The sequence below is a fragment of the Epinephelus lanceolatus genome, chromosome 19 (genome assembly GCF_041903045.1).
Source record: "Epinephelus lanceolatus isolate andai-2023 chromosome 19, ASM4190304v1, whole genome shotgun sequence".
In the NCBI taxonomy this organism is placed as follows: Eukaryota; Metazoa; Chordata; class Actinopteri; order Perciformes; family Serranidae; genus Epinephelus; species Epinephelus lanceolatus.
The window spans coordinates 25,152,588-25,180,124 of NC_135752.1; the positions used below are offsets into that span (position 1 = coordinate 25,152,588).

A 27,537-nucleotide genomic window follows, 5' to 3' on the forward strand; every position below is an offset into this window, starting at 1 on the left:
AACCTGCTGGATAGGCTTTTGATTTTACACTATAGATTTGACTGAATACATTTTTGTTGCGATTTCTTCCCTCAATCGTTTTCTGGTGTTTGGGGATCAAATTTACTTTGTAGTATGTGCTTTCTATGATTGCATTCCTCCAGAAGTATAATCTTTTTCTCCTCTGACCAATGTCTTCTTTTCTCCTGCCATTTTTTCATTACTTCCCTATAGACCCTTTCAGGGCCGATGTCACGATAATATCATTTCATTAGCTGAAGGCAAAACATGACTCTCCACCACAGGGCTGTAGGCTACATAGGAGTCTTAAAATGTCGTCTTGTTGTGTTATTAGGTGTCAGAATAGAAGGAGTCATGGCTCAAAACTTAAATTTTATCGCATAGTAGCCACCACTCCCTGTCAACTGAAACAAAGACAACTATGGTTAAATGCGATAAGACGGGACGGTACATTCAGACAATGCTTCGAATTTTTGAATGGTCAAGTTTGTGCCAGAGTGCTCTCCAGCACTCAGAATGAGTATTTCTGAATGCACCACTTGCATTATCTTCCTCCATTGTCTAAAACAAGCCAAAAGAACTTGCTAGCTATCGCTGGCTAATGTCTGTGGAGAATTGTTTTGCCTCCAGCTAAAAAACATTATATTGTTTACTAGAAGCCAACTTTGTGAGACGGTAACAGGCATCACAAGCGTGAGTCTAAGCAAACAAACAATCTCCATGGTAACTTTTACCACTGGGAAATCTCGTTCAACACAGTAAGGTTTTCCCTAACTAAGGAAACCTTTTAAGGGATTCTGTGCAACTGTTCAAGTCCTCAGCTAAAGAGAAATTAAGCTTTAAGTGTTATACTTAAGGAGAAAACACAAGGTGTTTTGTGCAACTGGTCCCTGGTCAGTTGGTCAGCTGTTTGGTTGTTATACTGTTGTCTGACTGAACTCTTATTGGTCAGACAATTGTTGGTGTTATTTAAATAGGACCACTTGTCCACCAAAATGTTTCTTTATCCAGCTGAAAAAATGACAGCTGTTACTGGTCAGCACTTGTATTGTTCTCTGATGATTGGGTCTTTGCTGTGTTTGGACTGCCCCTTCTCCACTGTGACTGGACGGCTGGGTACAGTGACGAGCGCAGCAGTTTACCGATTAACAATCACAGAAGACATTCAGTCTCTAAAAAGCACCTGAAATTTCAAGTAATGTTCTCATCTTCTTGTCTTTTTAAGTTAGAATCAGTGCAATGGAAACTCAGATACACAACTGCTGCATCAGTGAATCTCAAAATCCCAACCTAAATTATAAAGTAACAGTAATGGTGTAAAAATTCAGCAAGTGCTTGAGCACAAATTTTCTGTGGTAACTAGTTGCAGGCCACAAGAGCACAATCCCTTCCTAATATCTCCTGCATGATCAGTGAGCCTTAACAGAGCTCTGTAATTACATGTTAATCCACTGGAGGTACATGAACACAGCTCAGTCATGTATTATGTAAACTTGCTGACAATGTAAGTCTGTCCACTTGCAAAGTGGTTCAAATTTAACAAGAGTGACCACTGGCAAGCTAATGAATGTGTTGCTTCTAATTTCGTCCAAACTCAGTGGATGAAAACACAAAGTTTAACAAAGACAGGAAGGAAAGGTAAACCAAGGATAAGTAGGTAAGGGTACTTTAGTGGATAAGTTTCTACATAGCAGGTACTGTCTCACTCTGCCCTCCTCTTGTCCGTACTTGTTCTAACTTTGTGGTCTGTTTATTGTCTCTGGATTCTGATCCTGTTGCTATTTTCTGCGTGCTGCTGTCCTGTTTTCTAGTCTGTAGTGCACTTGAACACTTTGTTACTGTCTGCTTCTGTTGCAGCCAGCATCAGTCTGGACGTGCGGCAGTGTGAGTGAGACCCAGGGCAAGGGCAAGATGTGATCTGAAATGAAGGGTGGGTTTAAAGACAAAACTTTAAATTACACTTTCAGAAATGCTTTATATCACATAATGTAGCCCAGAGAGACTAAACTCTGACACTCTCCCTATGTATCAGTGACTTTGCCATGTTCCCCGTTCTTTTGGACGCTGTAACTCCTACACAACTTCCCCTATTCGCCTCTACCGTCAAAACAGAGAGAGGGACAGAGAAAGAAAAGGACAGTGACAGTAAGTTTTTCTGCTTATAACTTAACAGTCTAACTTAAGATTTAAAGGGACAGTTCACAACAAAATCCTCAGTACATATGTTTCCTCTTACCTGTAGTGCTGTTTATCAATCTAGATTATTTTGATGGGAGTTGACGAGTGTTAAAGGTATCAGGCATAGAGGTGTCTGCCTTCACTCAAATATAATGGAACTAGATGACACTCGGCTTGTGGTGCTTGAAGTGCCAAAAAAATACATTCAAAAAACTCGACAGCAATGTCTCTTTCCAGAAATCATGATCCTGTTAATCAAGATAATCCACAGACCTTGTTGTGAGCAGTTTGATGTAGGAACTATTTTCTTTCTAATGAACAACACCTGCTAACTGTATCATTGTGCATCTTAGGGCTGTCCCCTAGTAGACGACCAAACGTTAGTCGACCAGGGGTCATTAGTCGAGAAGGTGAAGGACGAACCCAAGGTGATATGTGAACTCATCTTCATTGGTCGACAACAAACATGACGTATCATCTGAAACATGGAAGTAGCTACATGCCCATTAGCCACTTAGCACAATCATTACTGCTTTGTCGACAGTGTCATTAACAGGCGGCTCGCTCAGTGTGTGACGTGCACTTGTAGATAAAATATAGGCCTATATTAATGAAGGTTCATTAGTACGGTTTGTATTTCTCTGTAATGTAGCACAGTGTTAACAATGTTACTGATACTATTCTTTCTCACACCTTCAACTCAAACCATTGCGTTGCCCCACCCAAAATATATCATTTAATAATTACATTAATATCGTAAACATGCAGGCGACTAGTCGACTAATGGCCCTAAATGACGACTATTGGTCAACTAGGAAAAATCTTAGTCGGGGGCAGCCCTAGCGCATCTACTCATGGACGAGAGGCCTGAGCTCGTGACAGCACAAGATGTAAAGTTTCATGGTGTCCTCCTTGGCTGAGCTGTGATGTTAGCTAGCTCAGTGGTGCTAGGTGAGCTAGCAGTAGATGCACACTTCCTTCTGCATGGTGTGATACAGCTGGCAGGTGTAGTTTGGTAGAAACAAAATAGTTCCTACATGAAACTACTAACAACAAGGTTGATTTCTGGAAAGAGACATTGCTGTGGAGAGAATGTATTTTTGGCGCTTTGAGCATCACAAGCCGAGTGCCATCTAGCTCCATTATATCTAAGAGAAAGCAGATATCCCTACGGCCAATATGTCCAACATTTAGCAACTCACGTCAAACAATCTAGACTGATAAACAGCACTACAGGTAAGAGGTAAAATATGTATTTTTGATTTGGGGTGAACGGTTGATTCAAAGTGAATAATGTCTAATGCGCACCTGGGGGGAAAGTGATTTGGGTCGCCCTAATGGACTGTATGTGTGTGCATGTCTTATTATCTTTTAAGAAGTTTATATTATGCTAATATAGTAGCATTAAACTACTGTTAGCGCACCATTATCTTTTTTTAATAAGTGTTTATTCTCTCTAACAGAGGAAAACATCCTCACAGACACATAAACAGCACACACCGGCAGGCAAGCCCACCAAATTAGAACACACACACTGAAAAAATTGAATGTCATGAAAAATTCACCTGCTTAATGACACTTGTGTTTTAGTCTGGGTAATCAGTTTGCAGAAGCAGATTGCTGGCAGAGTGCTAATTAATAGAAGCAATCTGCCGCCTGTCAAAGCAAAAAGAGCACTTCCAGACCTCCACTCATTTGATCTCACCGAGATCTCTACCTCTCAGGACTCCTAATGGACACCGGAACCATCAATCACGCAGTGGGGGTGAACTGGTCCGCTAAATGTGGCGCTTAATATTCCACTATTCAGCATCATCATACACATTAGGAGATGGCCTTGGCGGACCCAGATTTTGGGTCCCGCTGAGAACAATGCAATGGGAGATGGGGGAAGGGAATTAGCAAAGGCAATTACTCAGCTATGGATTTGTGTGATAAGGTTCATTTTTCTAAAGACGATTACATAGCTCTGCAATCTGCTGAAACACCAACATTCACTTTTTACCCTCTGGGCTGACCTAACAAGTTTACATCTTCTCAAGGGATTAGCATGCTTTTGAAAAAAGTTGCTAAGAACAACAATTTATGAATCTGATAGCTTTGTGGGAGCAGAGCTGAGTCGGGCAGGACTTAACATCTGCCGCGCTTACAGGCAGAACCACACGTAGAAGCAGCGATACTGACATCAGCTATGCCTTGGAGACGAGTTGATGATGCTGGGGGAGGATGTTGTGAGATAGCAGCAAGGTGAGGCTGGCAGAGTGTGACTTGAAGAAATTAAGAGTTGTTTAATTAACTTTTTTTTCCCCCTACGCCTCAGTGCACCAGTCTGGCAGCCTCAGAGTGGGAGCGAAGGCAAACTCAACGGCTTAACAAAGCGTTATAATCCAGAGGTGAGCTGAACACTCCCAACACCCCAGAAGAAGAGAGAATTCTACCAGGTCTGTGGCTATCTTTGGGGAGCTGATTAAAGACATTTGGGGAGAGTTTTTGTCTTCAGAAGATTTAACAGTTCAAAATAGCAGTCTGTGCTTGCTTTACAGATGAAAAAGTCTGATGCAGTGGAATTTTCAACCCTTGAGGGGATTCATCACCGTGGAAGAAAGAAACATCACTGAAAACAGTCCAACCAGGTATGATGATTCACACAATCCACCCATATTTTCTCTCCCATCGAAGGGCACTTTACTCTGCTAACACAATGAAGTACCATCATCTTTAAGTCTCCACGAATTAGAAATGCTAGGCAAAATCAACTCTTCAGAATTAGCACTTAAAAACATATTAAGGGTAATAACCGTTTATACTGTGGGTTTAGTTTGACTTATTTCAGTGGTTTAATCTTCAGTACAGATGTCTTTAAAGGATGTATTTTGTATTTTTCAACCTAGACCCAATTTTCCATGTTTTTGTGGATAAATAACTGATGGGAACAACCATTCTTGAAACTGGCCCACTAATGAGCGATAGCACTGCAGCCAGAAAAGGCAAAACAGGCAGCAGTGTAACCACTTGGGGCAATCATTTGATGTCAATTTACGTCTACTAGAGCCCTGTTTCCACCAAACACTTTCGGTATGGTACCTTTGGAGCCAACAGTAACCCTTCAGACATAGTACATAGACCCTTGTGTTTCCACTGCAAACCGTACTCTTTCATGTGGGCGGGGTTGTTGTCACTCACTGCTCCGTCCAGCACTCACTGTATTTCCTCATTACCGGTGACACAGATGGAAGTCTGCACCTTGTTTATCGTCCACAGAACAAGTTTGTAAGCCAATATTTTCAGAACAAAGTAAAACAGGCTGCAGTGAGAGTCTCTCTCCATGGGATATTTAAATAGAGTGGGTTTGTGCATTTAGTTCTTCTATGGCAAGCTCAGGGGTTTAGTGTTGCTGTAGCCCACAGGAACAACACTCCGCGACACTTTTTTTTTTTTTTTGTCCGAGTGAAGACTGGGATATATGCTTCAAGAGGCAGCAAAACATCCTTTCATTTTATAGTTACAGTTTACTAATAAAACTCTCCACAGTATGAACAGTGGTTACATGAGCCTCAAAACCAGCCACAACTCAGCCCTGAGCAGAGTGACCGTCCTCTACTGTCCAGTCAACAGACTGCAGTGTTCACAGCTCCACCTTTTAGTACCAGATCTGTGTGCTAGGTACCCCAACAGAGGGGGGACCAAAAATGGGACGGTACGGAACGGTTCCATTGGTACCATCCACAACTTTTCACAGTGGAAACAGAAAAAAGCGTATTGAACTGAACTGTAATGTACTTGGTGGAAACAGGGCTTATGATCCTTTTTGTTTATCAGAGACATCCCTGAAATTGCCATCATCAACCCCACCAGATGAAAATCCATTGAAATAAAATCCATTGAAATCAACAGTCATTTTAACGTGTATAGAGCCAACATATTTTCACATCTACTTGGGTAAATTAATGGTTTATTTCAAACAAATCAGATTTGGTAAAAAAAAAAAAAGAAGAAAGAAAAAAGAAGAGCAAAGACAAGTGTGTTTTATGACGATAAAATCACTATTTATTCAAATGGAGTCTGGTGGGTTTGGCGATGGCGACTTTGGGGCTGTTTCTGGTTAAACAACAGAAACAGCACTGTCTTTAACAAAAAGGTCTGTCTCTGTAGGGATCCTTTCCATATGTCGTCAGACACTTACAATGATCATCTGTCAGTGGCAAAAACAAACACTTTAAGCAGACTTAAATCGATGCTGCACAATTGCTCTGAGCGACTATACTGCCACCTGCTTCGCTGTCTGCAGCGCTTTCAGTAAATACTGGACCAATTTCAAAAATTATTGTTCCCATTAGTCACGTAGACACAAAAACACTGGAAAACAGGGTCCAGGTTGAAAAAAAAATTTCCTGTAGCTTAGAGGTTGTTAGAACCTGTGTATAACTGTATTTTGGATAGCACTCTGATGGCAGACTATTACGGCACAGCGAGAAATAAATTACAGTCATATAGACGAGGTCAATTCTCTGACCGCTCCCGCCTACACTGGCCTGCTCCCATTAACCAAACCTACATCTCTGCAGCTGTCCCCCCCTCCCCCATCACCCAGTGCACACATTCAAACACACACTCAGGCTAGACTACAGCATCCTCTGCTTGTCCTGCCACTGCTGGGGCCTGGTGGGAGGTCTAATTGGAGCAGATTGAGCTGCTGTCCTGTAACATATGGCTCACAGCCCTGACAGCGCAAAACAAAGGGGGGAGAACCACACAGGTCCTGGCCCCATCACAGACTCACCAGCTGGGATAGACAGCATCGCTCTCTCTCTCTCACACCCTCTAAGCTCTATCCTTCAGGTTGAAGTTTAATCTAAAACATGAGCCCACAATGCACCATGCAGCTCCGGATCTTTCTATAGACATCTCTTGTGGACAACAGAGTGAAACAAAACGCTGAAGCAGTTTCAGGCTTTAGATCGGTGATATCTGAGAATGAGCTTTTAAATTCACAAAACATGCTGCGTCTGCTGTGACAGCTACCACACACTTACCCATGAATAAAACAAACTTATTCCATGAGCATCTTGTTAAATCCACAATACCTCCTGTCAGCTCGCTGAGAGATGTGATATCAAACAGAGACACAGGGTGTTTCCACACCAAGTTTGTTTGCTCTGGTCCGAATCAGTTGATAAACTGGAACGTTTCCCCTTGTTTCAGTTTCTTTTCACACAGAGACAAATCCAAGCACACCAAACCACACTCTGCTTACTGGTCAGATATATCAGGCGGGAGCAAGACAGTTAGAGGAAGGTTCTTTGTTTTGGATCAGTGCATATTTCTGTGAGGGGGACATTGCTATGCAATATAACACATAGCAAAGGCAGAGTTGGCATTTGCTTATAACCCTGGTAATTATCTGGGCAATGTACCACGCAACTACACCTGCAGAATACAGACTGAATGCTATATTCCTCAAACTTTGCAAAGAAGACATGCTGCCTTCAAACACCTGAGCAGAAGAAAGGAGCAAATGCTGAGCATGTACGACAACATGCTAACTGTCGACATGACAACAAGACATGTTCAGCTTGAATAGTTGTTGGCTCGTAGGGTAGATGGCTACAAAATACTCTGTCATCATTAATGAATTAGGCATGACACTACAAAGGAGGAAGTTGGGTTTGGATTGAGGTTGGATCACATTCCCACCACAAACAAACCGCTCCAGAGTTTGTTTGGGACTGAACAAAGACCTCCTCCTTTCAGCGCGGTTGTTTTGGTCTGCACCCGAGAGCAATTACCATGTTCACACTTGCTCAAATGAAACACATCAAGGGGGAAAACAAACCACAGTCTGATTCAACTTGACTAAAAAAGCACAGGTGTGAAACAACAAGAATATTTTGGCATTGTGTTTCTGTAGACCACAACTACATTACATTTGTGGGTTTCAAACGTGTTACATCAGCGCTCCTCCAGTGATGTTTTGAATGAGCTGACTTTGTCATCGGGAGGTGGAGTGGATGGTGGATGGTGGATGGTGCGTCACCAAGGCAATACACCTGCCAAGACCACTGTTCAAAACCAATAAACAATAACACCAGTTGTTTTTTATCGAGTCATTGATGTATATTCAAGCACCTTTCGACACCAGATGTGGTTGTTTTTTTTTATCAACCTGTCGCAGTGTTTCCACTAGTGATAGCACCATTAAAAGTTGTTGGAATTTACTGATATATTGTAGTGTTTTCAGGTGGGATTGTGCCGCCAAAACCATGTATTTCAAGCCAAAACAATGATATTTCCAAACCATAACCAAGTGGTTTTTGTGCCTTAACCTAACCACACATTACCACAGCATTGTTGAAACACAAAGTTTCAACGCATCTACTAAACAATGACACACAAATGTAACATATCCATAGTTTGCAGACACACATAATGCCAACATTCATTCCGTTGACTGGGCTCAGACACCAGGCATGCATTTCAACACTTCAGATTCAGACAGGAGGAACATACTGCTAAATAAAATTCCTCCTTTAGATTTGTGATATCAGTCAAGTGACTTTTCACAAGGTATTAGCTCCTTTTTGCAACAGAGTTGAACTTTTGATACTGCTTATTGTCTATGACAAGTGAATAACTGGCTGCATGCTCAATGGTAAGGTGAAGCGGTAAAAAAGATCAATGCTCTTGAGATATTGTAAGAAAAATGTGGATGAAATGCACCTAAACATCACAGCAGCACTGACAACTTTTCAGTTTACACCTGAGTCAGGATACTGTTGGTGTTAAATATGTACAACTAGCTAGCCAACAAAACATCCTTGCTTGGATGCTTGTTTCCCAGAATTCACCCTGGGAATGGCCCACAAATGTCAACTTTCTCCGAATGCAGCAATGTCAGATAAAGTACTGGTGCATGAACTGTAACTGAGCTCTGTTTCTTACAGTGTATTGCACCAGATAATGTACACATAACACTGAAAATCACACCGCGTATTAGGCCTTCTGTCTTTGAGTCTGTGTGGCAAAATCACTCATTGTAAGTACGGCTGCTTCATAAGATGCTGCTTGCTTACAGATTTCTCTCTGTTTTGCTTCCAGCTTCGGGAGAGGTATTCATGTCAGGTTTTGTCGTGAATTCATCTTTCATCCAGGAGTTACTCTATTTGGGATGTCTGAGGGTGAGGTGAGAAAGAGGTAGAAAGAGGAATAAGCTGCCAAGTCGTGCAATCCTGTTTCTACTGGAAGGGGGAAAAAGGCTTCACTTGCAAACAGAGGAGTAATGGTAAACCCCACATATCACAAACTTTTGGCACCCTTTATGGCTTGGCTGCTGGGAGTCTGCAGCAGATGGTGGTATATACAGAATGGCCTTAACAATTACTCTTCCCCTGCTTAGATGCTATTTGCAAATCTGTGGAAACAAAGGCAAAATACACACATCACAACAGGAAAAAAAATTAGAGAAAAGTCAAACAATCATACAAAACACCTACGCTGTGAATGGCAGGCTAAGAGGCCACATTCCCTCGTACCAACCACAAAACCCAAATTAATTTCAGCTTGATTATATGATGTCAAACAACACGCCCACTTCACACAGCGATCGGCCAGGTGTGTGCAGAGGTGACAAAGCTGCTGAGATTTGAACTTCTTTACACACTTATTTCTGTCACTCTGTGTGTACAACACGATGAAGACAGAGAGACGAAAAGCTGGGTCACCTTCCCCAGTCATACACGCACTAAACCCTGCAGTGCCTCCTCTTCACTGCAGCTGGACTCCTCTGAATGACAGGTGATAAAACATTTGTTTGGGTCTTTACTGTCGGATAAAACCAATAACCTAAAAGTCTAACAACCCCTTTGCTCGTTTGTTTGGCTTATCAGCCTACGTGTGTCACTTCAGAATTACATAAACCGTATGCCAATATCCATTTCAGTTTGGTGCTAAATTAACTGACTCAGGATTACACCCTGAGGACACTCATCGAGCACACGTTGCTTTATCATCCGGACCATAACACACGGCCTGATATCATTTAGCAACACAATGCTGCATGTCATTTCTTTTCTAGTATCCTGGGACTGATGGACCAACTTACAGTGCTGTAGCTTGTGTTCACAGCAGTAGGTTACAATCTATATAATAATGTGTTACCATCCGTTCCTGCTTACTTGCTCTCACCAAAAAAAAAAAAAAAAAAAAGAATGGCAACACAGGTCAGCTGTGCAAGCAGCGTATTACAACCCACACTTACATTTATTGTGAGGCAGCACCATGAAGTGGCTGTAATTATCACAGGAGCAGAGGAGCACGTGAGGTGACGCAGTATAAAAAGCAACAGAGTCTGTGTAGTGTTGTAAAGTCCCTGTAGGGTGAGTGGGAGGGGTGGTGGATGGGTCAAACACACACAGGACTTTCCCCAAGGAGACCAGTGTTTGGCCTAAAGTTGACATCGACTTCTTTGAGTAACAATATAGTGTAGTATGCTAGTATGTGTAGCATACTATGCTAGTGACATGTGAAATGATGCGTGATCCATGCAGCATCACTGTCATGAACGTCTGATGTCTTGTCGCTGGACAAGGATGGGGATTAAGTGATGTAACTTTCGCCATAGTAGAATGGACGTTATTCTTCTTGGCCTTCATAAATTCATCGTTCTGCAGATTATAACATTTTAAGTGGTTTAACAAGTTAGTTGTGTTGCTTGGTGATGCAGACACAAGTGTCAGTCACTCTTATGATGTGTTCTCTCCTAACTCTGAAATACTTCCCAGCGAATGATGATAATTGATAATGGATGATTTTCTTTTGGTCCTTCTCTTGTAGTGGATAGCTCCTCAAAAGGGGAGGCTGGCTGTTAGTTTAGGAAGCACTTGATATGTTATGCCATGGAGTTTTCTGCGAGTGGAGCACACATTTCAAAACATCAATATTGCAGATGATCATGTTCATGTCCTTGCAGGAAGCCAAAATCATGATCGTGATTAATATTTGATTAATTGTGTAGCTCTATGTGAAGCCAATAGTCAATCAAGTTATTTAATAACAATATAGTGTGCTAGTTTGTGTAGCATGCTAGGCTAGTGATGCATGTCATGTGACGTTACATTACATTGGTAACATCCATCCATACATCCATTTTCTAACCACTTATCCTCTTGAGGGTCGCGGGGGGGCTGGAGCCTATCACCGCTGACATTGGACGAGAGGCAGGGAACACCCTGGACAGGTCACCAGACTATCACAGGGCTGACACATAGAGACAAACAACCATTCACACTCACATTCACACCTATGGACAATTTAGAGTCATCAATTAACCTGCATGTCTTTGGACTGTGGGAGGAAGCCAAAGTACCTGGAGAAAACCCATGCTGACACGGGGAGAACATGCAAACTCCGCACAGAAGGGCTCCCGCACCCGGGATTGAACCAGGCGACAGTGCAAGGTGACAGTGCTAACCACCACACCACCGTGCCGCCCACATTGGTAACAAACGTACTTATTTTAAGCCAAACCATGATGTCTTTTTCTAAACCCAAACCTTTTGTTGCCTAAACCTAAAGAAGTAAACATGAAAACAAAGTGTTTTACCAATGTTCTAAGTTTATTTTGAAAAAGACTACATGCATTTAACGAGCAGGAACTGAAAATGTAGTTTGTTTTTAAAGAGCCAATGCCTTAAAAAGTGCAGTGACTTTTAACAAAACAAAATGTCTAAACAAGCCACTAAGGGGTGAACGGGTGAGCTTGTTCCGGACATGTGTTCTGTACTAACAATAAACCACTGTCCAGTGCGTGTTATCTATTTTTAATCATTACTCCATTCAGCAAATTCAGTCTTCCACACCGATACTTCATGCTTTCACGACACACTTACATTACATGGTCAAAAACTGTTTGCTTCCCATTCCACACACCTGATTTCCACTACCTGGAGCTTACCTATATGCACTTCACACATGAATGCTCCACCCTGTGCTCAGTTTAACAGCTGCATGTGTATATTTATATCTACCTTGTGTTTAGATAAGGATAAAATAAACAAAACAAAACTGTATTACGGCTCAGAGAACAAGTGTAGATTGACAAGCCATCCCTGAACATCCGAAAGTGATGCAGGAGGGTATCTAGTGCATCGCATTTTGGACACTGACCTAGCGTTGGCATTGATGAGTAGGGAGTGAGGATGTGTTGGTAATTTAGGGAAGTGCGAGTGTTGGTTTTGAACTTCACATAATCTATAATCCTCACATTAGTGTCACTGCATAATTTCAAAGCTTTTGTTGCAGTGTAATTAAATGTGTTACTAGGTCAGTAAGATTTAGACTTGAAGCAGTGGTGTAGTTACAGCTGATGACGTTGGTGTAGTACTCTGTAGATGGGTAGGTAAATGAGAAGAAAGTGATTCTACCCTCCTATATATTCAAATGGCCTTTTGGCTGATAGGTGGGGATACTATAGACGACCAGAAAAAGAAGTTTATATACTTTGTATATGTCTGCATACACCCTCCACAACACCACTGCTTCTTAGACCTAGAAAGTACCAGAGCTGAGCAAGTCTCCCTCATTCAGTGACACTTCAGTGGACCTTGAGTCTGGATTGTTTTGTCATATTAATGTGAACGGTCATGCTTGACTTGCTTTATCGACTTGGTTTGGAAACTTGTGAAAGATGTTTTAGCCAAAATATTCCTCACGTCATCTCCACCTCCCTTCTTATCACCTTCCCTGCTCTCCTCTGCTGTCCATCCATCGCTCAAAAAGGAGGGATGAATGGAAGTACTGAGCAGAGGAGAGAGGAAGGGCATTTTAAGTTCAGTCATCCAGATGAAAGGAAGACTAAAGAAAGCAAGTCACAGAAAAGGAGAGTTAATGATTTATGCTGTCATTCGTGTGACCGCACCGAGACAGCCTCTGCCTGACGATGCATTCAGTACGACTAGATCACTCCATCCGCTCATTTCATCCGGATGAGTGGACTTCTAATGCTCCCCTGCCCTTTCCTGCTCGCCACCTCGCCACCTCCCTCTCTCCCTCCCTTCAAAAAAAAAAAAAGCAAAGGACAGCGGGGAGAAATGAGGGTGATGCAAAGTGACAAGACCGCCAAGGTTTAGAGAAAGTGACAATTTGGTCACATTATTTAAAAAATGGTCCCTCTTTGCCACCAATAATTTCACTTGCACTAGAGTTTTCACACACACACACACACACACACACACAGCAAAGAGTCTGGAATTCACAATTATTCATAAGATAACAAGGACACAGACAGTGCAAAGAGGAGGCGAGTGAATAATGATGTCTGCAGAGACAACAGATATTGTGTGAGTGAACTATGAATCTGTGAATGCGCGGGGGTCACATTCTAAAGCCAAAACACCATGGCGATGCACTGTGTTGTGTCTTCCGGAGCTGTCAAAGAATAACGGATATTTCTAATATAAGCTCGTCTGTGTTTGATTGGCAGAGCTGATTGAATTCCATTTAGAGCCGCTGTCATCCTGCCCTCATTTCAAACTTGCAGATCTCCCTCAGCGGGTAATCAAGCTCTTTCAAAACTGTTTGATGAAAGTAATTTGGCCAGATCATTCAGGATAACATTGCATAAAGCAATCTATTAGCCCACACGGCTCAGAGCAAAAACACACGGGATAAATGTGTTTCACTGGAATTTGTCAAACACAGCCTGTGTGTCAATGACTGTAATAACAGACTTTAATCATGACGGAATACAGTGGATAATAATTAAACTGGCTCAGGTTAGAAAGCCATCTTGATACTGACTTGCAGTGTCAGATCACCAAAATTAAAGCATCCAAAATCCAGCTCTCCAGCAATTCGTGACTTGAAGGGAATGTCAGCCATGGGTGTAAAGAACGGGAGCAGATTGCCCCTTCCCTACTTTGGCCCAATCCCAATACCCCCCTTGTCCACTACCCCTTGGCCCTCGAAATGAAGCAACGAGGGGTAGGGGTTGAAATCTTTCCCTAGGAATTGGGAGACCACTCACTGTGTTACCGCATTGGTTACGTTCACACATACATAACTATTTTAAACAGGAAGCTGCTAACCATCTACATTTCCAACCGGCATCTACAATGGAGTCTTCGGTTGAGTTCATCCTACCTATCACGTTTGCTGTATTCATCATGTTTCGTTTGATGAACGACAGATGACAGGGGACTTCTGCTAGCTAGCTAGCTAACCAGCTAACATTACGAGGCAGCATAGTTATACTAGCTGGCATGTTATCGTAATGTGAAAAATCCGACAATTTTGCAGAACAGGACAGATGACAGACGCCAGACAGTGCGAGCTAGCTAGGTAGCTAACAAGCAACCTGACAACGGTAACGTTAGCTATGTATGAACTTTCTTCCCCGTCTCTTGCTCGGTGGTAGCCATGGCGACGTCTACCCCTCGCTGGCAAGTCAGCATCTGAAATCCCTCGCTCCGAAGGGCTAGTTTCATACCCTCTACCCCTCGTTATGCCCCCTACCCCTACACGCAAAAAGGAATTGGGACACCCCTACCCCTCACAGGAACGCACAAATGTTGGTGTAGGGTCAAGGGGGGTACTGGGACAGGCCCTTTCTACCCCTGTACTTCCAGCACCCTTGCTCGGACCACACACATCTTCGAACTCTGCCTTCATTGTGATCTCAACTACACACCTGAACACTTTCATGACTGCATCTTGTATGTCTGACACGTTAATGCGTTGACAAAAATCTGTTCGCAGACAGAAAGACATAAACACCTGGCAGAGTACTTAAACTGGCATCTGTGGTACTTCCCACCACGATAAGTGTCACCAGGACCCCATTTTGTCATGATGACACACACACACACACACACACACACACACTTCCAAGGTGAGAACCATACCAGCCGTTGCGATGTTGTCATGGCTGGTAAGAGCTAAAATATGATATCCAGCCATGCATATAATTTAGATTTTTTCAGACACTTCTGCCTTGACCTCAATACAACAGGATAACAGAATTTCATCTGTGTGGTGAGTCTTCAAATCTCTTATGTCAGACCCACAGTCCAAAAACACAAAGATATTTACTTTAATAATAAAATAACTCAGAGAAAAGCAGCAAATCCTCCCGTTTAAGAAACTGGAACCAGGCAAGTTTGGGCATTTCTGATTCAGGAGCTTAAGTGATTTATCAGCTATTTTGTTGAGGATTAATTTTCCGTCCATCCACCAATTCATTAAGCATTTTAGCATGACTTGGCAGAAACTTTTCAAAAACAATGTCTGACTCACTCAGTGTAGTGCTGAGACCTCGCTGCCAACAACATTCATTAGTTTGTAGACATTTTGGGATGTCAGCATGTACACAACGTTCCAATTAGTTGAATCACAAAGTTGGAGCAAGCAATTAAGGGCTGTACTACAGCATCACCTACAGCAGTGATTCCCAACCAGGGGTACCCCAGGGGGACTTCTGCAGTTGCCAGGGGGTATATGGAAAGCTCAATTAATTTATTCTAGTGCCTCAACTACATTTATTTGGGTTAAGGCAGAAAATAAACAGCCAAACAGGATCATATCATAATTGGTGTGATGTTAAACTTTACAATAAGCAACGAGCTGCCTATCAACATGTCAGCCGTAAGCGATGCAACACCATCAGCAGAATAAAAGCCTTTGTACACTGAGTCAGTTTTTTTCAGATGTTTTTTTTTAATCCGTCATTCTAAAAAAATCATTACCAACACAAACCTTGCACGCTGATTCTGATGTGTTTTATTATTGTATTCGTTGCGAAAAATTTGCAATAACAAAGTGAAAAGACACATTTCCTCTTTTGCCTCTCTCCACTGGAGTTGCTTATCTGGCTATCACCTCTCTCTCACCCTGTCATTCATTTGGCACCACAGCTGCATGAAGGGGTGGAGCTGTCTTCCCAATCTGTCCTCCACATTCTGTGTGCGGTCCACATCCTCCTCCTCTTCATCATCATCCACCTGAATATTACTATCTGACCTGTTGAAAGTAGTTATCTGAGTTATAAAATATTCCTGTGTGCCCAGGTCCTCTGTCTTGTTGCGGCTATGTCTTGCCACCACATTTTCTTCACTGATTCTTGGTCAAACGTCTCTAAAGGCTCTGATGGAAGCGAAAAACGCCGAAAATTGAACCTGTTCCAAAAATTCTTTAGCCTGGAAATTGGATAGCACGATAGCCAATCAGAGCAAAAAACAAGGTGACGTATTCATTGCACTAAGCCCCATTTGTTTGCCGACCAGTGGGGCTAACTGATATATTATGCTTTTGCCGTACCCCGTCGGCAAAGTGGCAAAAACATCCTTCCTGGACGCGAAGGCTTCTAGGGCAGTCTTCTGAAAAAGATAAGTGTAGTTGGCTTAGCGTTTCTTCCAAAGCTAAATTGAATGGATGTGGTCCTTTGGCAGCTGCCATCTTGGCTGTTTACTTTTCGACTCCTACAGCTCAGCGCTGTCCTCATCATGTTACACCCACCCAGAGCCCGTCTCTGTCAGATAGACTCATCTCATTGGTCCGATAGGCGATTCAACGGGCTCTGCTCGTCAGGGCCAGATCCCCGTGCAGTTCAAATTCGAATTTGCTGGGGGCGGGGCATCTGGATTTCCAGGTTAAAAATTCTTATGATGGACAAAAGTTTAGGAATGTGATTGACACAACGTGAGGTTGTATTTATTTGTAGACATCCAATGCAACAATTTCGGATGAAAAATATGGATTCAGTGTGCAAAGGCCTTATATGTTGGCATTGTATGTTTCTGCAAAACAGGGATATGTAACATTTGTATGTTATTATGTAGCAGATATGTTCAAACAATGCTGTGGTTGATGTGTGGTTATGCTTAGGCACAAAAACCACTTAGTTATGGTCAGGAAAATATCATGTTTTGGCTTAAAAGAGCCACATCTGGCGCCGATGGCTCACTAAAATACAACTGGTGTTGTTGTTTGTTGGTCTTGGACAGTGGACTACAACTTGGCAGCCATCTTGCCCAGCTGTTAAACTATCCACCACCATCCCCTCCACCTCCTTATGACAAAGTCAGCTCATTTACATGTAATCAGATGTTATCATATGTTAAAGAACTACTTTGATACATATGAAAGGGACATATGTATTGCTGGTTTGCAGAAATGTACAATGTCAACATTTCCTCTGGTGACTGGGCTGGACAAGCGAGCAAAGAAGCTGAAATATGTCTAAGAGTAGTGGATAAATATTTGAAGCAGTTAGCTTGGAGTCATGGAGAAATCGTTGAAACAGCTGTAATGGATGATAAATAATAAAACTGTTGAAATAGTCCCTGTCCCAGACAAACTCGTAGGCATTAAGTAATGACATAGCAAATTCTCTTTGAGAGGATATAAACATAGCTGGAAAATAGTCTTATGTGCTGCTGGCACTAAGAGGATGTTACACATTTGTACAAAGACATAGACAGTGTGGTTTAATAAAGCAGATTGCAAGTTTCATCACCTGGTGATCTGAAGGTCCAGGCCTCGTCATCATCAAAGTGTGTATCCCCAGCTGTGAACCTCTCCCCAGGGAAAAAGGCGTGCGCCACGGTGCCCCCTGGCCCATCAAAGGGATATCCATCATTGTGGTCGGCCTTAGTGAAGTCGATTTGAATGTCTGCATCACTGCCGGCCACCTCGTGGAAGTTCAGAGGTGCGATGTCGCTCCAGACCTTCAGGGCGTAGTACATCAGGGCCCGAACAGTGTCCCTGCCCAGTAACGCTGAATCCTTAGGGAAGGTCCTCACTCTGAGAGAAGAAAGGGAGAGGGAATATATTACATACAAAAAGAAGAGGGGGTAAGGAGAAGAAGAAGACGGACGTGTGGGAGGATAAGAAAGGAGAAGAGAGAAGAAGTGGCTGATGAAAGAAGTGGACAGGAGACTTGACAGAGGAACAAAGTAAAAGTGGAGACAAGAGAGGCGAGCTGGGCAAAGTGAGGGGAGAAAAAATGATGATGGACAAGAAACAAGTGGAGAAGAAAAGGAAAATTAAAGCAGAAAAGGGTAAGAGAGGTAAAGTCTGTGGGAGGAGACAAGAGAAGAGTCTGAGGGTGACACATCAGAGATGAACATGAAGACAGAGAGCAGACAAGAAAGGTAAAAAATGTGGGAAAGGGGGCACTGAACACAAAAGAAAGAAAAAAGGAGCAGGATACAGGCAGGAGACGAGCAGGATGGAGAGATAGCTCTGAATTGTATGAAAGCACAAAAGCATAAAGGTCAACTACACAATGTTTGCCACCGGGACCGACCTGCACAAAAACAAAAAAATGCAGTTTGCATATCTTATGTGACTCCATCAGTTTTCGTATTTCATGGTTAGGTGCTCCTGCTGCTCACACATACTGATAATAAGTTGAGAGTACAATGCGCATTCGAAGAGATTATGGCATCAGCTTTCAGGACCGACTCGTCAGCTTTTCCGTTTCCTTCCGTATTTAACTTTTTCCCTTCCTCTCATCACACTTAACATCTCTCAAGGTATTTCTTTTCCATCAGCGACAGGACAAGAATAAACAGAAAACCACTCAGACGCCATGCTAACTTCGTCAACCCCCCTCTTCTTCTAAATCTCCACTCCTTCTCCCGTCAACCCTCTCATTCCTTTTCTTTTCTCTCCGCCTGTCAGTCTTTGTCTCTCCCCCCTGCTTCTACACACTGCACTCACCATCTCTTTCCCCACTAAAGCACTTTGTCTAAATACAAGAAGCGATTTGGCCGTTGCAGGCTGCTCTAGGTCATTTAATCAAAGCTCTTGGCCTTGAGAGAGTGCCGCCTCGTCTTACCGCTACAACCAGCTTACAGCCTGCGAGAAATTGGTTAAAAATGTACAAAGCACTGTATTGACGGAGCCTCCTTTTTTATTCACAAAAATCTAAAGTTAACAAGACAGAGTCACAACTCTGAAACTATGCATTGTTATGGGTGTTCAAGGTCATCCTGGTGGCATATCACGCTAGGGTGCACTCCATGTATCGGACAGCTGGATTTTTATCGACAATCTTGACCTCTTTTTCAAGTGTCGTGTCCTGCATCAAATGAGACGAGACTGTACCTCGATCAAAAAAGGAGCACAAACATGGATATTGATTCACATATTGATTGTCATAGAGGGACCTGAGGACTTGTTTTAATACTACAAGGCAAGGTGTCCCACACGTATCGACTGAATTCCAAAAGCACAGTCAGAAGTTATTCGTCTCAGAGTCTGACAGGAAAACATAGTGAGAGACTGAAATAAAATAGACAACAAATTGGTGCGCGGCAACCTCAGGAGAACAGCAATTCTAGCATGTATCGGGACCAAAACAAAACTGTCCATCTGTCAAACCACCTGTGTTTCTCATTTATGCAGCAATTTGCATGGAAGAGGCAATTAACTTGGGACAGAGGCAAATTCAGTTCAAATTGTGAATGGAATTTTTTCGGGAAGCAACAAGGACTGTAAAGTCTGTAGAGAGAGTTGAAGGTGAATGCACTTCAGCTGAGCTGTGACTTTTCAATGTCTTGCAGCTTATAAATTAATTGTCTCTTACTTGAAGGATACCACGCTGTTGCTCTGTTTGCTGTTTTAATCCAGTCTTTGGGAAAAAAAAAAAAAAAATCCCCAGCAAACAATTTTAGTTGTAGAACATGAAACCTTTCAAAAATAATCTTAACAGAATCAACTGGTTCCTACTAAGCATGAGATCAGAATATTTCTGAATCACACAATATGATTTTATCTCTGAAATGCTGACAGAACTCTCTACTGGTCTAAATCCAATGTTCTCAAACTGAGCTTGGTATAAAATGGAACACACCTGGTGTAGAAAAACTTGTACTCTTGGTCAATATTCATTTTGTTGAATAATAAAATAGACTTGATAAGCTCAGCTGTCCTTACTTGAATATATAGGTTTCAATTACAACTCTAATTGGACCCGAGAAGCTCTTGGTAAAAAAGTATTTAAAGTTATCAGAGCAATCATCCAGTCTTGTACAGCAGTGGTTCCCAGCTGATGGGTCGTGGTCCAAAAGTGGGACATGGGTCCATTCTGAGTGCCTGCACGAGAAAGCTGCTCTTGATTGGTCAGAATTTCCATGTGGGAAAAATCCAGGAAGTAAACAAAACGTTGAAGAAGAGTACACTTGCAAGATAAATGTGACACTTTCTAATGTCACAATGGAGGGACAACTACGCAGGTTGATTTTAGCGCTGCTCATCGTGGACTATATTGCTGTCATTGTTCATTTTAGTCAAACCATACAGTTTGAAAACGAGGCGTGGCTCCAACTAGAAAACGATGTTTTGATGCATTGGATGTGCTGAATGTGCATATTAAGGCAGTACAGGAGGAGGTGCACATTAATAATCCTCCAGGACTGTAACATGCTCATGTTTAACCCAAATAATGTGTCATGTGACTGCAGTTGGTTCAGATCCAGGTTGGAACACGTTCTCACCACAAACGAACCACACCACAGTTTGTTTGTAACCGGACCAAGACCACCTCTTCAAGAAGGTCTCAGTCTGGTTGCTTTTGTGCGCATCGCGTGCGATTGTTGTGTTCACACCTGCCCAAACGAACCGCACTTAGGGGGCAAATGAACTTGAGTTTGACTGAACCAAACCAAACAGGGCAGGTGTGAAAGCACCCGAAGGAGAAATCTGGACCCTGTGGCTGGACCAGTTGGGAACCACAGTATATCTCCCATCTCATACAGAAGCACCTGTTATTACGCCACCTCAAAAATATCAGAACAATGTTGTTTAACCATTGGTCCAATCTCTTTACCACTGAAGTGTGAACATCTATAAAGTCTTCATAAAGCATCTTACACTTCACTCTACAGCCTCCTCACATGCCTGCATGCAGACAGTGATGGAATCTGAAGCCTCCAAAATCACCTAACCTTGACCATAGATGACTTATACATTCATACGATTGTTATCATCATTCATGTTGACACTTCTTTCAAATTTAATTATTTTTTCACAACACCCAAAATTGAAAGAGTGTAGTTCATTAAGGAATAATAACCAAAAAGAAGTGATGCTATCAAGGCTATTCAATTTTAGTGAATGATTTGTTTTTTTCACTGAGGAATGGAAAAGGTTTGAGATAATGAATCTTAGTTATAATCCTGAAGGTTTTTATTAAAGGACAGAGGGATGTCGTATGCTGTGAAGCCCTCTGAGGCAAATTGTTATTTGTGACATTGGGCTTTATAAATAAAATTGAATTGAATTGAATTAAATCACCTCCAACATCTCAGCAAGGCGACCAACACCTTACCCCTAGTTCAGACATTGAAACAGGCAACTACTTGCAATGTGCCGTTCTGCAACGTTCTAAAAACCTGCCAGTTCACACCAGTGCAACAAGATGAGACGGTGTATCATCTCTATGCAACAACTCTCTGTGCTTCTATTCTGATTTCCAGTTTTTCAGGCTTGTTTTGTGGCTGAATATAATTTGTAGTTTCTTTAAATATGAATGAGGATAGTGATAGTGAGATACTGGCTACAGTTGCATTTGTAGGAGTAATGACACGGTGAAAAACAAACAAAAGGAGCATCAGGTGGACTGTATTCATAAAAATTACGCCACAATAATATAAATAACCAGCACCGATTAATTAGTTAGTGAGAATGTGTGTGTGTGTGTGTGTGTGTGTGGGGGGGGGGGCATCAGCACATACAACGAGCAGCAGCAGCGACCCACCATCTGATACCGGCACAATGTGAGGACAAAACAGAGGGCTCGGCGGGGACGGTGCACCTGCCGCAGCAAGTGAAGCCATCTGCGGTCATTCTGCCATGACCAGCGGACTCCACTACAAGCTGATTGGCTGTTGAAACAGGTGACCTGCTTTGCGTTCTAAAACCAGCCCCCAGCGATTTGACCAGCTGAGATGCAGGTGACACCATCTGCCGGCTTGAGTCGAGCTCAGAGTGGCCATTTCACACCACTGCAACTTTTCTCTCCAGCGTTCTAAAACAGTTTTGACTCGTCGCAAATCTTTGGTCTGAACTGGGCTGTACACTGCGCCCTGCTGCTGCGTGGAAACATTACTCACACTCTGTGCAGAATAAAATGAGATCAGCAGGCCAGTTAGTGACTGACTTCTTTATGAAAGGGATGTGAGTTTGTTTGGCTGCACTGTAAACAGATAGACAACTTCTTGTTCTGGCAAAGTCGCTGTTCAAGGAGTGTATACCCCAGGCTGAAATCCTAATCATTTTATCTTTAAACTCAAAATCACAGTGTAATAGAATGCTTGCCCACCTCTCCACTTTACAGTGCATATGCAAATCCCCCTCTACAACAATAATAGCACAAAAACCCTCATTATATTTGATCAGCTTAGACAAGCTGCACCCGCTATGGGACTTGTCAAACTCAGACTGTGCCAATCATGGTAAACATTTAGGTCACAAATAGGTTCAGAGACTGAAGTTCTGTCACTACAAACAATCTTGTTCAGAAAGAGCCCTCTGTCATTTCCATTCCGTCTATTATTGAAGCTGGCATCCCGAAAGCCAAGTTCCTGTCAAACAAATCATTTGTTTGACACTTGTTTCAATTCATACACAAATCCTTCATGATTAAGGACTTTTTCTTTCTGAGGACTGGTGGCTCATTCCTCTGACTGAAGCTCCTCTTGCGCAGCTTATTTTGCTCTTTTACCAGCCTAAGGATCTCTTGTCATGGTGTAGTTACAGCAGCGGTTCATAATGATGCTTTCAAAGGTTCATTTATCTTTCTTGGGTCTTTATGTTTTCTGATTAAAGCTCTTTGTTCTGGGTTTAAGACTGCTGGCATTGTTAAAATAAGATTAAAAAGGTTTCATCCAATATGACCATCATTTTCAATGGATAGTGATGTCTATTGGGCATTTCAAGCATTTCCCAGTATGATCTCAACTCAATTAATTTGTTAATGATCGTACCTAAAAACCACACAGTCCAAGGTGCTCTCAGCATGTTGAAATAAGAAGACAGATGGATTGTTTGTGCAGCGCTATGATCACTGGGACCAGCTCTGTGAACTTGTTCCTGCCCCTGACAGCTCATCACAGGGGTGTGAAAGTAAATGCTTACACTCCAAAAACAACTCACCTACGTAGAAGCTATAATTCAAGTGAGCAAGGTGAGGCTGATGGCTGTGTGTTTGTCAGCGTGTGTCAGACAAAAACAGAGTGTGCTGCAATTGTGAGCATTTTCTGTGCTTGCTTCCAAACATACCTGTGCATGGGAGACTCAGCTTTGGTTAGCGTTAAATTTAAGATTATATTGTTAATCTTTTTATCAATTTCACACCCATGTTTTCATTCCAGAAGAACACATTGTCCAAATGAAGGAATGAAAAGTATATTGTAGGTTAAGAAGGAGATAATGAGGAAGGAGAAGGAAAGAGAGACCTACTGTAGAATGAGGGAGCAAAAGAGGGAGTAAAAAGCAAAAAACACAGACCCTCTCCTATCGCAGAAATATCTCTGACAACTCCCCATGGCTTCATATTCCACAGTTCTAGCTTTAGTTAGAATCAGAGTTTGTTCTCCGTGCGAATGACAAGTTCCTTAAGTTTCAGCGTTTCTCCAGGCTACTACACTCAGAGGGATCGGTGATCATACAGACACATTTCCATCTCTGACAGAGTTTGTGATGTCTCCTTTTCCTTACCCGCAAAAAATGTTCCTCATTACAAAAGCTTTTTTAAAGTGGCTCGTGTTACAGACTTGTAAAGCAGTACAAGGGTGTGGGTGTGAGTATGTGTGTGTGCGAGATATGTATATACATATATATATATATATATATATATATATATATGTGTGTGTGTGTGTGTGTGTGTGTGTGTGTGTGTGAGAGAGAGAGGGGACAGAGGTTGTGCTATAAAGATGCAGAGTCCCTTCTTTATACTGTATCCAGTATGTGTTTTTAGACAGCATCCCGGCATTGTGGAATCAAAAGATGCATGACCAGTGTGGCATGTAACACAACAGCATTGGCCTCTAACGTGACATAACATATGCGTTGGCAGCGTTTTATAAACAATAACAATAGCATAACTTGAGAACAACAATCATTTATTATCTCTGTTATATAAAGATAAGGAGCACCTGCACCAATTTACGGACATTTCAGGCTGCTGCTGCTGTTCTTCTTCTTTGAGCTAGCTGCTAACTGCTACGAACTACTTTTGAAATCTCCCATGGTAGATCACACACATAACACGTCAACAAAACGTCACACTCCTGCCGCCCATGATCCTATCCTGTAGGCTGTCCTGTTTATTCAAGCATTTATCAGTGCTGTTGATGCCGTCTTAAAGGCGAGACAACTCTGCCCCCCCTTTCTGTGATATACCTTTTATACAGAATGGCGAGGTGGAATAATAGTGTGAAACTCCCGCCTTGAAGAGGCAGTGTAGAAGGGGCGGGGGAGGGCATTTAAATTCAGGGTTTGAAAAACTTAAACTTGGTGAAAGCTCTGTCCTCTATAGGAAGTTATATCAACTTACAGTAGCAAAAAAAACAACATGATGACAAATAGGTTATCCTTCCATGATGGATGGTAAGGTAATATACAAATGAGTAATGCTGTATTAACAGAATATCTATTTTTGTATCAAAAGCAATGTCCTTTACTGCCTTGATTTGAATGAGGTAGTTTAATTGTCTTGGTAAAACATGTAAAATCCCTGTAATCCCAGAAAGCAAAAATGTCAGGTTTCAGACCATTTTGAACACTGTTTTTTGTTTTTACTTTTGCTGCAGGATTATGTCAAATCATGACAGATTTCTTAAAATGGTCATCTGCTTCAGGCACGCTACTGCAATACTTTACATTAGGCTGCCTACACTGCTACATGTAGCTACATGCTAACGTCAGGAAAACATGTTGTCTTGGTTACCGATGTTGATTTCTCCCTGATTTCAAATCGAATTGCTGCTGGAACATGTCTGATTGTGAGGACTTTGGTTAAGAACAGTTAATTGTTTACCTTTTAATTGGAGAAATTGCTGCTATGCGCAATCATTCCCTGGCTGCAAGTCAATCAATCAATCAATTTTATTTATAAAGCCCAATATCACAAATCACAATTTGCCTCACAGGGCTTTACAGCATACAACATCCCTCTGTCCTTTGGACCCTCACAGCGGATAAGGAAAAACTCCCCCAAAAAAACCCTTTAACGGGGGAAAAAAACAGTAGAAACCTCAGGAAGAGCAACTGAGGAGGGATCCCTCTTCCAGGACGGACAGACGTGCAATAGATGTTGTACAGAACAGATCAGCATAATAAATTACAAGTACACTGCTGCATGTAGAAGCACAATAACCTCAGGCAAATGTGTAAAGTTTGTTGCAGATTTTGTAAATTTAACCCCGATTATGAATCATATTCCTGCTGAAACATGTCCTGTTGTATTTAAAACCCTTTTATTGGTGATTTTTTGCAGCATAATGTGCCGCTCTTCTCTGTTACAGTCATTTACCAACTGTAATGACAATGCAGAGATGGCGAGATGATCCAGGAGCTCTGACTTATGAGAGCAGTACCTGTAAAGATACAGGTGCTACAATGGAGCATTTCAGCCAGACGGTAAATACAGGTGTTCCTGCACAGATGTTATGGGGTAAATTAAGTGTTTTTTAAACAATAAAGTATGTTAACATGTTCAAGCAGAAACTGAAAATACAAGTATAAACCTGAAAATGAGCATAATAGGTCTCTTTAAAGGTTAGAAAAGGATCATGATTATGTAGAAATAAACTGTGGTTAAGGTATGGGTAAAGTTCGACAGCTACAACACTTGGGTATAGTTAGGAAAATATTTAAACATAAATAAATAAATAAAAATTACAATGTGCAGATATGCCCATCTTCCCAACCTCTTATTTTATAGGCATTAACTGGGAGGTGCACAATTGTCTGATATGGGTGTTATTTGTAGGGATGCTAGGCTCAGAATTCTGATATTGTATTAATATGTCCAAGAAACACAATTACTGCAGCTGGAGTTGCTTTCCATACTCAAACATTTTAGAAATGTTGATCAGCACACATTTACCATGAATTCAGCAGTACACTTTACATTTTATCAATTTTATCCGACTGATGGTTCCTTCCAGACACAATAATTTTGCTGTTTACTGTAGTCCAAACTTTATTTCAGGTAACAGAGACCACAACAAAAGCTTCCTGACATCAGCTCTAAATGCAATCATACCCAACGTTTCATGGGACTATTTCACTTGAATGACAAAAACACAGCATGGGACATGGGGACCAGAAAGAAACAGGCCTGTAACCCATCTTCCTACCTCTGCCACAGATAAGGAAAAAACGATTTAGCAGACTTTGAAATTAGTTGGACAGACAGAAGGCTGATTAAGGTGGACTTCACTTTCTTGACCTATTTAATTCCATGGCACAATTTTCACTGTCATTTAAGAGTGAGGCTTACGTGTAGGCCAATGTGTGTGTGTCTGTGTGCTTGCTTTATGTGAACGAGCTTAAGCTGATATGGAAAGACACATACGTTTGCACGCACACAACGACACACACAATCTCCCATTACATTTCACCTGTTTGACTTTTAATTTCCACGTACTTCTTAAAGGTCTTTCTGCACGCAGAGTGATGATTCAGATGAGGAGAGGCAGAGGGGAAAGGAGAGAGGGATGGATGGAGGGAGAGAAACAGATGAAGAAAATTCTAAGACTCTTTTGCTGTCCCCCGCCTTCAGCCTCTCAGCAGGCTCTTACCTCCCGTGGCTCTGCTGCTCCACGGAGACATGAGCTGACATCAAAAGTGATGCTAAAATGTACATGCACACACACACACACACACACACGGACACACACGCAAATAATATTCACCTCCTGTGCTCCGTTACCCTCCGTAGACATAAGCTGATTACCCCAAAAATTGAAAGCTCATATGCAGATGGTGATTCATATGCTCATATGCATTTGCAGATGCACACATGTAGCGGCTCAGACACTCAAACACACTCAGAAACATATATTTCACTGACAGAGACACAGACTCATGCTGTGAGTTACAAAAAGACTCCTACAAACACACAAACACATACATGTTCTACCTTTATGAGGACTCCATCACAACTAAATGCCTAATCCCTAAACCTAACTCTGATCTAAGTCTAATTCTGACCTGAACTTTAAAACCAAGTCTTATCTCTCAAACAATGCTTTAAAAAAAGTAAGGACTGGGCCAAAATGTCCTCACTTTCCAAAAATGTCCTCACTTTGTTGGTTAAAAACGTTGGTCCCCACTAGATAACAAGTACAAGTACAC

General features: G+C 42.0%; 1 protein-coding gene across 1 annotated transcript in view; it reads right to left on the reverse strand.

The window, feature by feature from the left end:
- LOC117269380 (matrix metalloproteinase-17-like) overlaps window positions 1-27,537 on the reverse strand; it is a 114,197-nt gene that overhangs the window by 34,798 nt on the left and 51,862 nt on the right. The window contains exon 4 of the mRNA XM_033646351.2: window positions 17,684-17,970. Coding sequence (XP_033502242.2) covers window positions 17,684-17,970 — 287 coding nt within the window. The remainder of the gene's footprint in view (window positions 1-17,683; window positions 17,971-27,537) is intronic.